At 34.6% G+C, this 17538-nt stretch overlaps 2 protein-coding genes across 2 annotated transcripts; both read right to left on the bottom strand.

Moving 5' to 3' along the window:
• Nucleotides 1-294: 294 nt before the first annotated feature.
• LOC120145194 lies at nt 295-920 on the bottom strand. The gene has a single exon (XM_039159086.1). It carries the CDS (start codon nt 837-839, stop codon nt 447-449), a length of 393 nt encoding a protein of 130 aa, XP_039015017.1. The 5' UTR covers nt 840-920; the 3' UTR covers nt 295-446.
• Nucleotides 921-5228: 4308 nt separating this feature from the next.
• On the bottom strand, nt 5229-7676 carry LOC120145369 (plasmodesmata-located protein 6-like). Its single transcript, XM_039159222.1, has 3 exons — nt 6817-7676; nt 5688-5810; nt 5229-5597 (listed from the first exon to the last, which is right to left on the bottom strand). The coding sequence occupies exons 1-3, from the start codon at nt 7550-7552 to the stop codon at nt 5587-5589; spliced, it is 870 nt and encodes a 289-aa protein (XP_039015153.1). The 5' UTR covers nt 7553-7676; the 3' UTR covers nt 5229-5586.
• Between the last annotated feature and the right edge of the window lie 9862 nt (nt 7677-17538).

Below are 17538 nucleotides of genomic sequence, written 5' to 3' on the forward strand. Positions count from 1 at the left end.
TAACCTCAACCAAAGTCGCAATCTAAACACCTTCTTAGGGCGACTGATGATGAGAACTATAGAATATGAGAATGCAAATTGAGACAATTGATAATGCAGTTTCAACTTTCAATTATGCCCATTCGATCATCATCTAGCCTTGCATAGCTAAATCCCAAATGATAATCAACTTGTTCTAATTGATATTGCAGTCCAAAATTTCAACTCCAAAAGCAGTTTTCAATTTTGAAGCAATAGTTTGAACCAAATCTCAACTTTCTTTCGTAATCAAATCATAAATTCAAAAACAGAGAGGCAATAATAATCATACAATTATCGTAAGATAAACATTCCAAATCATCCAAGCACATCAGTGAGGAAATTCAAACAAAAGATTATTAAGAAAAAGGAAAAGAATAAAAGAAAGTAGTCCAAATACAACAGATCTAACATTCACATCACTTATCTCAATCGCGATTCTTAAGCCTATCGAGTCGCTGGTTCAACTGCTCGATCTTAACAACAAGGCTAGTAACAGAGTAAAGGAGCCAGTACAGAATAAGAGCGGCGGCGATGAGAAGCGCGTTGCGTTGGCTCTTCATGATGGATTTCTGGTGACGGAGATATTCGGAAGGGGCACACGACTCGTCGTCACAGCTAGGTCGCGTCTCGTATTTCCAGTAAATATCCATGAGGAGGAAGAGGCAGAAAGGAACAACCGACATGAACGGCTTCAGGAGGTTACGTGTGACGGCAATTAAACCCTTGCGGAGTCCTTCGAGGCCTGGAACTGTGAGGAGCAGCAACATGATGGCTTCGGCGCCGGCGGCGTAGCCTAGCACTACCCATTCTAAAGCCATTTTCGCAGGAAAATTGGAAAAATTACTGGATCTGATTTAGGTATTGATTTTTCTGAGCTGCGGGGTGGCCCGTGGGAGCTTTCAATGTGCTTTTTCTTAGCGAGGAAAGAAGAAAGAAAATTAAGAACCGATTTTTTTTTTCTTCGAATGTAACGAAGTACACGTGGCATTGATGGTACACATGGCCTGTTAAGTAGGGATTGGGCTTTTATTCATTTGGATTTTGGCCCGATTTTATCCCAACGTCACTTTTGTTGATTAATTATCAAATTTCCTCCAACTATCGTCGGTGTTTAAAATTAATCTTTAAATTTTGAAACAATTAGTTGAACCCTCTTATATCACGCTATATATATATTGCAGTTAAAGGTATAGATGGTAAATTATTCGACCCCGATGAGTTTAGTTTGATTTTATAGTTTTTTTTTAATTTGAATTTGAGACGTGTTGAGAAACTTTTAGGGTCAACGACACATTTAGTTTCTAACTATTAGTTTTGGTATGTTTTAGTACCCAAATTTTCAAAAAAAATTTCAAAATCATAACTAACGTTTAGTTTTCATTACATTTTAGTACTCCATGGTTAAAAACTTAATGCGTTTAGTACCTAAACTACCAATTTGAATGGGAAACTAAAATGAAACAAAAACGAAAGTTTTTTACGGCGGAGTATTAAAACGAAACAAAAACTAAACTTTAAGTATGATTTTGAGAAAAACTAAAAGTTTAGGTATTAAACGCGTAATTTACCCTAACTTTTTTATAAAGGGAAGTTGAAAGTAAATTTTTTTAATCCAATCAAATATACTTATTATAGTTCTCATATATACATGGATAGATTTAAGCGAGGTGAATGAGCTATCATTCTCCTAAAAATCGTAAATATTTATATATTTTAAATTTTTTATAATGTTTTTATTTTTAAAATGTTATAAATTTATCTCTTAACATAAATAAATATATATATATATATATATATATATATTTAAAGTTAAAGGGTACACGAAGTCTTTGTACTTAAAAAAATCAACGTGACCCTCGTATTATTTCTCTCTCTCAATGTGACCCTCTAACTCAAAAAAGAACATAATGTAATCCTTTGAACAATGTTTTTCGTCATTGACCAATATTAATGTAAGTCCTTCGCTATTAGGATGTTCTAAGTCAACCATAAATTTTTGCAAAAACTATCTCCATGATTCTTTTCATTCCCCTTCAACAACTGGCTATACAACCGAAAACTAACCATTTTCGTCTCTATTAACAGTCACAAGTAATATTCTCTTCGTAACAGATTTGAGAAAACATCAACGTCAATAGAAATTAACGGAGCCGTTGATCAATGACTAAAAACATTAATTAAAAGATCATATGTTGGTTTTTTACATTACAAGATTTCATTAAAAAATATTTTTAAAGTACAGAGACTTCACGTACCTTTTTACCTTTATTTAAAGATCATTACTATAACGTTCCTCTATTGAATCAAGTAACTGAAAGTGGGTGCGAGTAGAATTGCCAATGGATTGATGATTCCGGGCCCCAAAGTTGGGCTGAAATTTTCCCCACATCCAATCCTTTATACTCTCGGGGGATTAGGGTTCTAATCATGGCTTATTCAAAGACAAATTCATAAGAAAAATAAAAAGTAAATTAAGTACTCAAAACCCAACTAACCCGAACCACGTGTGAGGACTAAATTGGCTAATCAGAAAACCTAACCAGCCATATATCTACGCATGCATCATTCTTTTCTTTACTTCGGTGGTCAACATCCCTATCTCTCCCCTTTTCAGTATTACATAAGAATTTTACATTCAGTGGGAGTTTCATCTGAGTTGCCATAGGTGCCACGTTTACATTACGTATAATTATGCAAAGGAGATTCTTTGCGGCATTTTCACAAACACAACGAGTGCCAACTCATTACTTTGTTTAGGTTTAACACTTGGTTTTAGTTATCCCATTCAAAATATTATTATTTATATGTCATCTCCTACTTACCCCAAAAGACCATGAATTAAGAAAAAGGCATTCTAGTCTCTAGAGACTTGTTTTTCCCTTGTCATTATTACTACTTTTGACACATACCCTAAACTTTATGGTCAAAGGTAATGATGATCCTTTTATATATATATATATATATATATATATATATATATATATATATATATATATATATATACACATATATGTTAATTTGGTTATTTTGAATTATCTTTCTAGTTCAGTCGGTAGAACACAAGGTTTTTAATTTTGGAGTCGTGGGATCGAGTCTCATGGTTGGCAATTCATAATTTGGAGGTCTCCCACGGAAGTTACTCTCAACCTGGTGTTAGGAGCAACTTACTATCCTACCTCCCCTTACCCCATTACATATAGAAAAAAGGGTAAGCTAATTTATTTAATTTGGTTATTTTCGAGTTGATTAGTTTATTTTAATAGATTATCATAGTTATTATATATATATTGTTTTTATTAATTATTTAACATCAAATGTTGATATCTCTGATATTTTTTTATGTTTAAACCTAAGATCTCAAAAAACAATAATTTATTTAAAATTGTGTTTTATTTTAATTTGAATATCTATTTATCATTGACGATATTCAATGGAGCCTGTCAAAATGTATTAAATTAAGTTAAGCAGAGGGCTCAAATGAAATTTTACACTAGACAAAGGGACCACAATTCAAAACGATTCATCTCTCATAAATGAAACCCAAAAATCATTTTCTTTTATTAAGCTAAGATATTCAAAAATAGTATCTGATTTGAATATTCTTAACTTTTTGATAATGAATGTTTAATTACACTGATATTCGAATATATAACCTCTAGAAATAATAACGATTCTTTTAACTACTAAGATAAATTAATTCGTGCAACCCAAAAATCATTTTCTATTCACAAAAGGAAGAAAAAGAATTTATCCGGGGGACTGAAAAATAATAATAAAACTGCAAGGCAACATGTCGGCATGTGTAAAGTGGTGATATGATTAAACCAATAAGTTATGCAAAAGATTTGATGGATTATTATACATGTAGCCAAAAGCAAGAGCTGAAATGATGTTCAACATTACATTGCTTGATTCCCAAACCCTAATTCTTACAGTCCTCAAACTTTGTCATGTCTTTTTAGCTTTAGCTTTTGCTTTTGCCCTTTGTTTAAAGCCAGTCCTTATCTAATCTCTTCTCCTTCTCCATGTATTTGTCTTGGAATAATTACACAAAAAGGGCCTTGGAATTTGCATTAGCGACGCCAATTATAATCCAATATCCCTTTGAGCCCACGCTAGGAAAAGGTGCCAAAAAGAATGAATTGTGGGATGCAAGAAAAGAAATTACAAAGTGACAAAGGGGTTTTTATTTTGCATAATGGGACAGAGGTTAAAGCTCTTTTGATAAAATGCAAAGCCGATATTAGGTTTGATAATTGATGAGAGAGAAGATTCTTAGCTGATTCATGAACTCTAAACCATTCAATTATTAGCATTCAAACACAGGGACATAATCATATTAATAATTAAAATATTCGTAAATAGTTTCTAGGGATAAGTACACAAATGGTTCCTCGACTATAGGGTATTGCTTTATTAAGTCTCCCGACTATCGAAAGTTACGAAATGGTCCTTTGACTATAGAGTGTTGCTTTGTCGAGTCCCTGGACTATTAAAAGTTACAAAGTAGTCGTCCGACTATTCATTATGTTTCAAACCCGTCCTATTTTGTTAAAAAAATTGGTGGTATTCTGAAATAAACGTTAACCTATTGGATGCGATATGACAAAATCCGATCCTAGAATCTCAAACGATTATCATATCTCAGTCATCATATTAACGTTCAACTTAGACAACCACCAATTTTTTAACAGAAAATGACGAGTTTGAAACATAATGAATACTCAAGTAACCATTTTGTAACTTTTAATAGTTGAGGGACTTAATATTCTATAATCGGAAGACTATTTTGTAACTTTTAATAGTCAAAGGACTTAATAAAGTAGTACACTATACCCTAATTTATTTATGCTTTACCCAATATAAAAGATTAAAACTGAATGTATAAGGATAAATACCTAACATCCTCTAACAACTCTACCAAAAGCTTTCATTGACATATAATAATTATCAAATTTTAGTACTTATACTCAAATTATAAACTCTTTCATACATAATATCGAATAATTGTCAGTTTTGTTGAAGGATGTTACGTATTTATAAAAAATTTATTGATCGATCAATTTAAATCAATATTATAAAGGTTTTTTATGAAAATAATCTAAAAGTATCTTGAAATCGGTATCGAAAACATTATTCTAATTATTACAAAACTATATAAAGTAAACAAATTATACGTAAATATAATCTAAAAGTATGGGTGAAGAATTCAAGCTTTTGCCAACCATATGCTATAAAGTAAGCAGAAGTTGTAATTACAGCCGACATATCCACCTATTACATCACTAGAAAGAACACTTTCTTTTCTTCCACGAAAAGTGTTCACTAATTATACACTCAGAAACAGGTTTTCGCCATGGATGAAAATCTCAACTGGTCGCAGTTCTTAGGGTTTTTTTTCCACCTTAAACCGCAACTCTCTCTTCACTTTGATCAAAGGCACCTGTTTCCGTACCATCAAAATGTAAAGAAAAATCGAAAATTACAGCTAAAGGGCCATTAAAGAAGCAAAAGGATTCATCAGATTAAAAGGGTTTTTGCTTGTATCCTTGGCGGCGTGTTTGTTTATTTACCACCTGCAAATTTTCAGGTAGAAAATGAGAAACAAAGGGTGAGAATATTTGAAGAAGGTGAAGGTGAAAGTGAAAGTGAAAGTTGTATTTTACCTTTGCCTTTCTCACAGAGCGTCGATAAAAATGACACAAAGAGAATGAGCAGAGCAACTCCGGCGATGAGTCCGATTAGAATTGCCAGCGTCTTCTCGATCTCATCGTCATCGTCGTTCGTATCTACAGTGTATAACTTGATTTATTAGTATGATCCAGGTCCCATGGGTGAAATATACTAGTAATAGAGGGCAAAATGACTAGTTTTGTAAATGTTCGTATCTAAAATTTAATTCGACTTTTAGAGTAAAAATTTGTATTCTACCCGATTCAAATCGACAAAAATATAAATATAAAATTATTTTTATTAAATAAAATAGGGTTCTAATAAAAAATATAGAGAAAGTGATATCCTTATGATTATTCTTAAATATATAGAGAATAATTATATTATTTTTTAGGGTGGATCTGATCGGATGTTTTTACCTTAAATTTAATCCCAACTTGATTTCCTCCTTCAAAAATTTCGACTCAATTCGAATTTAATTTTTTTATCTTAATATACTCGACCCTATAAAATCAAATAGAACATGAATCATATACTCATCCCTAATCTCACACATAAATGTGAATTGAAAAACCAAAACGTAAGAATTGACGATATTTTTAATTACTTGGACTCACCAAATAAATAATCATGAAAAGTTTTATAGTGTAAGTTTCATGCAAAATTATACTAATTTTAGGGCAAATTATGCATTTATAACTTAAACTATTAGTTTTGGTCTGTTTTAGTATACACAACTTTTAATTTTTCAAAATCATACCTAACGTTTAGTTTTCATTTCATTTTAATACCATCGTAAAAAATTTAATGCGCTAGTACCTAAACTACCAGTTTTAGTCCGTTTTAGTACCGAAACTTTCAATTTTTTCAAAACTTTACGTTAAATTTTGAATGAGATACTAAAATGAAACAAAAACTAAAGTTTTCATCGGAGTACTAAAATGAAATAAACACTCAAGTATGATTTTTAAAAAAATTAAAAGTTTAAGTATTAAAACGGATGAAAACTGATAGTTTAGATATTAAACACGTAATTTAATCTAATTTTTTTAGAATAAAAATTGTTTTAACATTATTGTTATAGTAATATTTTAGAGGTCGAGGTTTGAGGGAGCCCTTTACCATTTTGGCTATGGGAGGGGTTTCCACCTTCCGAGAACCGCACGTAGCACTTGGCTAAGTACATGTCACCCCATTTGGCCGCCGGACACTCGGTTTTCAGCTGTCCGGTCGCCTCCGATAAGCAATCTTGGCACTCGCTCGGACTCAAATCCCCAACGCACTGAGCCACACCCTGTAAATCCCCTGACCCGGAAACTCGGAATGGCTTGTACGTCCCATCACTCGATCCCAAGTAACCCAACATCGCATCACGACGAGTCGACTCGTCCGAGTAAGACGAACCCAACGGCCCACATTTTTTCACCACCACAGTCTTGTCCTCCACACCCAGGAAACTCGTATTATCATACTTAACGAAACAACCCTCGAGTTGCAACGCCCCACCCGTCGAGTCAAGGCAAAGAGTACCCAATCGACTCACGGCTCTCGCCACGCACCGGCCACAGTCACCGCCGTCGAGGTTGCCCCGGCACTGGAACAGGCCGTAGACAGTGTCCTGAGAGGCCGTGTCCGGTACCGTAAAATTACTATAAGAGGTGTACATGGCGGCGTTAACCAGGGAAGTGAGTACCGAATTCACGTTGGACTCATAAGGCGAGCCCGACGTGTACTTAAGCTGCGAACAGCCCCCGAACACGAAGGAATCGGTGGCTGTATACGACAGCCTGACGAAGAAAAACGATATAAAAAGAACAACAAAAAGAATCACCGACGTTTCTTCCGTCGCTAAAGCCATTGGGGAGTAAAAGAAGTGTTTGAAAGAGAGAATTTAGAAAGGAGAGTGAGGGATGGCTTAGAGGAGAGGATTTCAGAGTATTAAAAAACAATTGGACGACACTGTTTTGGTGTGTTTGAGAACAGAGAGGATTGTTGCTTTGAGGGGAATTTACGTAAGGAGGACACTAGCTTCATATTTCACATGAGTTTCCATTTTTGATTTCTTTTTCATATATTGTTATTATAATGATTATTAAATCATTTTCACCTACTGCTTTAACTAATCTAAGAATTTAGACCATTTTTTAATCACTACAAAAGATAAAGGGGCTTTGGTATCATATTATAAAGTTTACAATAAATGACATAACAAGGATAAAACCATGGGGGTGAAATTGCTTAATGTTAAAAGTGATAGGGACCTAAGGAGCCATAAGAGGCATGGCTTAATTTGACTAGCTTCAAAACATCTAGGTACTTAAAAATAATTAGGGTAAAGTACACCAATGGTCATTGAACTATAATTAAATGAGCATTTGGTCAAAGAACTTTCAAAAGGAAAAAATATCATTAAATTTACTGATCTATCACAAAATAGTCATTAAATTTTATCGAACTATTACAAAATGATAAACTAAATTATCAAAATTTTATATTTATTATTATATCACAACGATCATTTTAAACTTTTAAAGATTCAATGACCAAAATGATCATTTTAATATATTTTAGTGACCTTTAGTGTGCTTTAACCAAACAATTAAACTAAGAAAGTTAGGGGATAGGACTTAATTTGACTAATCTTAAATCAATCAAAAGCTGAGGGTAGGTCCGCTTCCACCATCAACGTGTTGTGATTCCGTCCCTAATATAACACATTCGAATTTAACAAAAATCGCACGAACTAAGCGGTCTCAGTAATAAATGAATTGTTATTATTTTTTAAGGTCTCAAGTTTAATTACCATAAATGCTATTGTGATTTCGTCCCTAATATAACACATTCGAATTTAACTAAAATCCGGGACCTATAGGAAGAGTAACGCTCTCCTTAACTTACCGAGTTTATTTGATGGGATCATGAGTAAAGATTTTTTTTTAAAAACTGTCGAAAATATTATTGACATATAAATAATAATAATAATTATTATTATTAATTTAGTAATGTTTGTAGTAAAGTTGTAATAATTAATAAGATATCTATGAATGGAAAAATGTTGGCTTTAATAAAATTAGTTGGAAAATGACATAGTGAAGGGTAGGGATTGACAAATGAACCAATAGGCGAGGTATTGGTGAGCTTAAAGGTCATATGTGGTTGGGGGACCGGTAACGGTTGACCCGTATTACATCAAAGATGGTCTGGGACTTAGCCATGCCTCCTACATTATAATTCATCTATCATCATCAACTTCATTTTCAAATACTAATCATTTGGTCCAATTTTCAGTTTACATCATTCTTGTTTAATGTAACGCTACCAAAAATAGGATCAAAAGTTGAACTGGTCAAGTTTTTAATTTCTCGATTAAATCATTTTTAGTTTCGAATTTCAAACGGTCCAGAATGATTTGTAACGAAAACCATCGAAACGATTCACAATGCATATAAAAGAGTGAGGTTTACAAGATTTTGAATCGTCGAAAGAACGATGATAAAGATCACAATAGAAAGTGATTACGTCTCCGGACTGCTGCAGATCTTTTACTAAGAGAGAAAATTTACAGGTGTTTACAAAACACTCACTACTCACAAGAAAACTCTCTAGTATTGGGAGAAAGAAATGATTTTTGGGATGGTTTTGAAGCTAAATTAATCTTGTAAATACCCTAAAGCCTAGGATTAATTATGATTATCCCATTATCATTTTTCAACAAACATCTATCAAACTTTGAAAAACTATTTTTCAAATAAACATTTACCAAACTTTGAAAAACATTTTCAAAGAAACATTTACCAAACTTTGAAAATCATTTTTACAAAGTTGGTTACCAAACTTGAAAACCATTTTAATACTTTCAACAATCTCCCACTTGAAGACTGATTTTAATCTGTCTTCACACCTCGATCTATGCAACAGCTTTTCTAGTCTTGTTACTCTAGCATGCCAACTGAAGTTGAACACAACTTCAGTTTGTCTGTAGTCACCGTCTTTGTCAACATATCTGCCGGATTTTGAGCTCCACTAATCTTTTCAAGTTTCAAAATCTCATCTTCCAGAAGAGACTGGATAAAATGATATCGCAATTGTATGTGCTTTGTCCTGGAATGAAAAGACGGATTCTTTGCTAGATGTATAGCACTTTGACTGTCGCAATACAAGACATTGTTTTCTTGTTTCTTGCCTAACTCTTCCAAGAAACTTTGGAGCCAAACCATCTCCTTGCTAGCTTCCGTAACAACGATATATTCTGCTTCAGTTGTAGAGAGAGCAACTATCTTCTGTAGTTGAGAAACCCAACTCACTGCGGTTCCTCCTAGAGTATAGACATACCCTGTAGTGCTCCTTCTGATGTCAACATTTCCGACTAAGTCAGCATCTACATAGCCTGTCAGTATTGTATCTCCACCTTTGAAACAAAGTACTTTGTTTTTGGTACCCCGCAGATATATGAGGATCCATTTGACTGCTTCCCAGTGTACCTTGCCCGGATTATTCATGTACCTGCTAACAGCTCCCACTGCTTGAGCAATATCTGGTCTGGTACAAACCATGGCATACATCAGACTTCCAATCGCTGAGGCGTACGGCACCTTCACCATGTGTGCACGTTCTTCCTCCGTCTTTGGTGACTGTTCTTTGGAGAGTCTGAAATGAACACCTAAAGGTGTACTTACTGGTTTAGCATCTTGCATATTGAACCTGGAGAGTACTTTGTTGATGTACTCAGCCTGTGATAATTTCAAAGTCCCTGACTTTGTGTCTCTCTTGATCCTCATCCCAAGAATCTGCTTTGCAGCACCCAGATCCTTCATAGCAAACTGCTTTGACAATTTTTGCTTCAAGTTTATAATCTCTTGCATGTCTGAGCCTGCAACGAGCATGTCATCAACGTACAACAATAAAATAATGAAGCTATTGTCGAACCTCTTGATGTAGCAACAATGATCTGCTTGGCATCTGGTAAAACCACCGCTACTCATGAAACTATCGAACTTCTTGTACCACTGTCTAGGAGCTTGTTTTAAACCATACAAGCTCTTCTTCAACCTGCATACCAGGTTTTTCTTGTCTGCCTCTATGAAGCCTTCTGGCTGCCTCATAGATTTCTTCCTCCAAATCACCATGAAGGAAAGCTGTCTTTACATCTAACTGCTCAAGATGTAAATTCTCTGCAGCTACAATTTTCAACACCAGTCTGATTGTAGACAGTTTCACGACTGGAGAGAAAATTTCATTGTAGTCAATACCTTCTTTTTGCTGAAAACCTTTGACAACCAATCTCGCTTTGTAGCGTTTGCTCCCATCGTGCTCTTCTTTGATCCTGTAAATCTACTTGTTGTGAAGCGCTTTCTTGCCTGGTGGTAATTCAACTAATTCACACGTCTGATTTGACAAAAGCGAGTCCATCTTATCTTTCATGGAAGACTCCCACTTGACTGAATCCTCCACTTGCATTGCTTCATCATAGCACTCTGGTTCACCATTGTTAGTCAGCAACAAGTAGTGCAAAGAAGGAGAATACCGTTGGGTTGGTTTAGGAATTCTGGAGGAGCGTCTTAGTTCCGGTGTGACTGGTTCTTCTTGAACTGCTTCAGGACTGATCTGAACATCATTTCCAGAAATCTCCTCAAACTCAGCAAATTCCTTTGTTTCAGCTTTGGTATTGGAGCTGCTTGATTCTACAGTTGACCTGTCTTTGTACATCACATTCTCATTGAAAATGACATCTCTGCTTCTAATGATCTTCCGATTTTCATAGTCCCAAAACCGGTAACCGAACTCATCACCGCCGTAACCAACAAAGGCACATTTGTTGGACTTAGCATCAATTTTACTTCTTTCAGTAGAGTCTATGTGTACATAAGAAATACAACCAAACACTCTTAAGTGTGAAAGGTTTATTTCTTTCTTGCTCCAAACTTCCTCTGGTATTCTGCCATCCAAAGGAATTGAGGGCCCACGGTTGATCAGGTAAGCTGCAGTGTTAATAACTTCAGCCCATAGAAATTTGGGTAATCCGGCATGTATCCTCATGCTTCTGGCACGTTCATTCAGAGTTCTGTTCATGCGCTCTGCTACGCCATTCTGCTGCGGTGTCATGGGAACTGTTATCTCCATCTTGATCCCATTGTTTGCGCAAAAATCTCTGAATCTCCTATTTCTGTACTCTCCTCCATTATCAGACCTTAACCGCTTGACTTTCATACCATTCTCATTTTCCACCATGGCCTTCCATTTTCTAAAGGTATCAAAGACTTCTGATTTTTTCTTCAGAAAATAAACCCACACCTTCCTTGTAGAATCATCGATGAAGGTGACATAATATAATGAGCCTGCAAGAGATGAAACTGGAGATGGTCCCCATACATCAGTATGAACTAACTCTAACTTTTCAGCCTTGGGTGTCTTACCAATCTTTGCAAAGCTGACTTTATTTTGTTTGCCAAAGATGTAATCCTCGCATAGTCCGACATCTACATTCTTTAGATTCGGCAACTTTCCCTTTGACAAAAGTGTCTTCATCCCTTTCTCGCTCATATGGCCAAGCCTTTGGTGCCATAGGTTTGATTTTCCATCAACATCTGCTACTGCAATGATATTCTCTAAATTTGAGGTTACATAGAGAGTACCAGTCTTCTTACCACGAGCAATGACGAGTGCTCCTTTGGTAATCTTCCATTCACAACCTGAAAAGGTTGTACTGTATCATTCTCCATCAAGCTGTCCTACAGAAATCAAATTTCTTTTGAGACCAGGAATATGTCTCACTCCTGTCAGCTTCCAGGTGGTCTGGTTTGGCAGCTTTAGTCGGATGTCTCCTTTTCCGACGATCTTCAAGGTTTCATCATCAGCAAGATGAACCTTCCCAAAATCACCACTGACATTGTTCTCCATGATTTCTTGGCATGGCGTGGAGTGGAAAGATGCCCCTGAATCCAAAATCAATGATTCAATCGGACTGTTGACGCTTAAAATCATGGCATCACTTGTCTCCTCCGTCATGTTGGCAGATTCCTGTGCGCCGGTATTTTTCTTCGGTGCTCGGCAATCTCTTTTGAAGTGGCACTTCTTGCCGCAATTATAACAGGTAAAATCTTTATTTCTTGTTCTTGATTTTCCCCTTCTGGATTTCGATCTGCTACGATTTGTATTTCTTTCTGAATTTCTCCCTCTGGACTCCGTGTGCAAGGCTGAGGAGGTTGATGCTTCACCCGATTCTCTCCGTCGAATTTCTTCGCTCAGTACCAGATACCGAACATCGTCGAATTTTAATTTGCTGTTTCCCGACGAACTGCTGACTGCTGTAACAGTAGCATTCCAACTGTCTGGTAAACATGATAAGAGAATTAAAGCTCGAACTTCATCATCAAATTTAATTTCCACTGAACTCAACTGGGTTGTGATTGTGTTGAGTTCATTTAGGTGTTGTGCCACCGATGCCCCTTCCGTCATCCGCAAATTGAATAATCGCCTCATCAAAAGAACTTTGTTTGAGGCCGATGGCTTCTCATACATACTGGAGAGAGCCTTCATAAGACCCGCCGTGGTCTTTTCCTTTGCTATGTTGAAAGCAACATTGCGAGATAACGTCAGTCGGATAACTCCGAGGGCTTGTCTGTCAAGAAGAGCCCAGTTTTCATTCTTCATGCCCTCTGGTTGTTTTCCTGAGAGGGGTTGATATAGATTTTTCTGCTATAGAAAATCTTCAATTTGCATCTTCCAAAATCCAAAGTCCGCACCATCGAACTTTTCAATTTTCACATTCCCTTCGTCTGCAGCCATCGCTCCCACTCGAATCTGGCTTCGTTTGGATCGTTTCTGACAATTTTTGCAAACCGTCGTGTATTAGAACACCTCCGTCGACAAACTCGTATCGCCGACCGAATTTCACTATTCACGAAATTCACTATTCACATGAATAGTAACCCAAATAGTAACCTCGCAAAAAATTGACAAAATTCACAACCCAAAAGCTCTGATTACCAGTTGTTGGGAAATAAACCAAGTACAAGTAATTTCCCTATAACCAGATTAGTGAGAATGCAAAATAAAAGCGGAAAAATAATACCCGAAATTGATAACGGAGTTCAGCCAATTGTGCTTACGTCTCCGGACTGCTGTAGATCTTTTACTAAGAGAGAAAATTTACAGGTGTTTACAAAACACTCACTACTCACAAGAAAACTCTATAGTATTGGGAGAAAGAAATGATTTTTGGGATGGTTTTGAAGCTAAATGAGCTAGGGTATTTATAGTTGAAACTTAAGGACTTAATCTTGTAAATACCCTAAAACCTAGGATTAATTGTGATTATCCCATTATCATTTTTCAACAAACATCTACCAAACTTTGAAAAACTATTTTTCAAATAAACATTTACCAAACTTTGAAAAACATTTTCAAATAAACATTTACCAAACTTTGAAAATCATTTTTTCAAAGTTGGTTACCAAACTTGAAAACCATTTTAATACTTTCAACATCCTACATTATAATTCATCTATCATCATCAACTTCATTTTCAATTACTAATCATTTGGTCCAATTTTCAGTTTACATCATTCTTGTTTAATGTAACGCTACCAAAAATAGGATCAAAAGTTGAACTGGTCAAGTTTTTAATTTCTCGATTAAATCATTTTTAGTTTCGAATTTCAAACGGTCCAGAATGATTTGTAACGAAAACCATATTAACGATTCACAATGCATATAAAAGAGTGAGGTTTACAAGATTTTGAACCGTCGAAAGAACGATGATAAAGATCACAATAGAAAGTGATAGCCACTAGCTATAAGTTTTAATTTAAATATAATTAAATATATATACAAATATATATTTTTAATTGAAAAATATTAAATAGAAAATAACAAGCATTGTTTAAACAAACGTAAACAATTTCAATTTGTTCTTTTTCTTCTATATAATGTTAGATGCCCTTTTTTTTTGATGAAACAAGAGGAATAAAATACACGAATTAAAACGTTGGTGTCAAAACACAGCCAACGGGTTCTTATTGCACAAAATCGACGACCTCCATTGGCGGAGTAGTGAAAACCATATGGACTTCGCCCCTCGCTGTAGCTAACTTCGCTAACGTATCAGCCACCTTGTTTGCATCCCGGTGAATATGCTTCAAAACCACATTCCAATCCCGATGTATAAACTCCTTAACACAATCAAGAAGCGTGATGATCGAAGCTCTTCTATAACTTTCCTGCATCATTCGAACAACCTCCAAACAATCATTTTTTACCATTACTTGCCTCTCCCCAAGATTTCAAGCATGAGAAAGTCCTTCATGGATACCCCATAATTCCGCTTCAACAATAGAACAAATATCGATCGCTTTAGAGAAACCAATCATCCAACCACCACTCGAGGATCTAATGACACCCCCACATGTAGCAAAACCGTCACCTATTTTTCGTGAACCATCAGTATTAACCTTACACCAATTGAGAGGAGGCGGAATCCAAGGATCAAACGTATTCAACAAAAGACGAGAATATTGAGCTAATGATAAGGCTGAATCTAATGCACTAATAGCTTCACGGCTTAGTCGCCTACCGCACACTAGCACAGAATCATTCTCAATGTACTCCGGGTCAAAAATTCTCCTATTATGGTCTTTCCAAATTAACCACAGAATCGATCCAAACAATAAATCCCAATCCCCTTCTTCTCTCGCATAAAACCCCGGGGAAGCGATATTAATCAGTAACCATTCTCTAAGATCTCTTGTGAAAAAATCATCTAATTTTTAAGTTTTAATTAAAGATGCCCAAATTACCATGGAAACTTGACATTGGCGAAATAGATGATTCGTTGTTTCACCTGAACATTATGACCACATATCATCTAATGGAGCCTTTTTTAGAAAGCAATATTTGATACTTAAAATGTTGAATTAATTTTGTCGTGTTTTTTTTTCTTATCACTGATATTTGATATATTGATCGACTAATTTAAATCAAGTATTATAAAAGTCTATTACGAGAATGCTCATTCTAGTTTAATTTATTTTATTTAGAATATCAAAATTCAAATCATTAATCTAACTAACTTTATTGACATACGACTAATGAACATATAAAATAATTGTTCATAGCAAAGTGGTTGGTATTGACTTCCATACCTTTTATAGGTATAACATGTGAAAACATGAGAAATCAATTCCTAATATATATAAGGAGAGAGTAGAATTTAGGGTAAACTACACATTTAGTACTTAAATGATCAGTTTTTGTTCATTTTAGTACCTAAATTTTTAATTTTTTTAAAAATCATACCTAAAGTTTGGTTTTTGTTTCATTTTAGTACTCTGTCGTTAAAAACTTTAGTTTTTATTTCATTTTAGTACCCCGTTCACAATGTTAAGTTTTGAAAAGATTGAAAGTTTACGTACTAAAATGAATCAAAACTGATAGTTTAGGTACTAAACGCGTTAAGTTTTTAATGACGAGGTATTAAAATGAAAAGAAAACTGATATTAGGTATGATTTTTTAAAAAAAAAAAAATTTAAGTACTAAAATAGATCAAAACTGATAATTTAGATATTAAATGTGTAGTTTATTCTAGGGTTATATATTTTTTTTATAAATATGATTTGTATTAAATCAAACGTACCAGATCAAGTGAATATCAAGACTCTTGAACAAGTTTAAAGATGCATTGATGAAGGGTCCTTTTCCATTGATATTGAAGAATGGAACCTCTATGTTTGGTACACTAATGCTCCCATATTTATGAAACTGCTTGGAAAATCATCTAAACTCTTTTTTGACAAGGACTTCGATTGTAGAACAGTTATATAGTTTAGGACATATGCCTTTAGATTGGGGTCACAAAATTTAATGCACCAACTAATTTTACTTTTCACAATTACATAGTTTTATACGCCCTTCTTATTTTATCCTTTTTTTTTTTGGCATTCTTTCTAGTGTAACTTAATTGTTTTATTAAGCACGAACCAAACGATCGGTGATAAAGGAATTGTTGATAATCTTTGAGGTCTCGAGTTCGAATATCAAGAATATCAGGGGTGTGAGCTTTTAATATCTAATGATTGAGAGTTATCATTGAACAAATACTACTTTATACGGACCCCAAATTAATTAAACTATGATATAGAAATTATTTTGTGTATTGTTAGGGTATTTTTTTAAATCACAATAAAATGACATAAATCCTTTAAAAAGTGATTTTGTTAAAAGAATAAAACATTTGATGACCCTTATTTACGATCCCCCCCTCCAAAAGTCTAACCAGAAGGCAGGGGCTCCGCCGGGGGAGGCGGGTCAGTTTGGTTGAATGGAAAAATTACAGCTTAGATACTTGGAAATTAACAATATTTTAATTTACGTAATTCAAACAGCTCCTTTCATAATCTTTTCGAAACTGCACTTCATATATGATTTTACAATTTCTTTATATGATTAGTACAAATTTGGAATCCGAAGTTTCCTACCCTCTTTAAATAAAAAAGGACATTTGTGAATGGTGACTATTTAATTTAGATTTAAATAGTTTAAAGGAAATATTTAATAAAATGATACAAGTATTTTATGAATTATTGTATCACATAATGTTAATGAAAAAACATTTTACAAAATGGTCTCCTGACTATAGGATACTACTTTATTAAGTACTTAACTATTAAAAGTTTTAAATGATCCTCTGACTATAGAGTATTGCTTTGTTGAGCGCCTCGACTATTAAAAGTTACAAAATGGTCACCCGACTTTTCATTATGTTCTAAACTCTTCCTTTTTAGTTAAAAACTTGACCCTTTTTTGAGCTGAACGTTAACCTGCTAGTTGTGATATGATAAAATATGATC

The sequence above is a fragment of the Hibiscus syriacus genome, unplaced genomic scaffold (genome assembly GCF_006381635.1).
Source record: "Hibiscus syriacus cultivar Baekdansim isolate YM2019G1 unplaced genomic scaffold, ASM638163v2 tig00110893_pilon, whole genome shotgun sequence".
Classification (NCBI taxonomy): Eukaryota; Viridiplantae; Streptophyta; class Magnoliopsida; order Malvales; family Malvaceae; genus Hibiscus; species Hibiscus syriacus.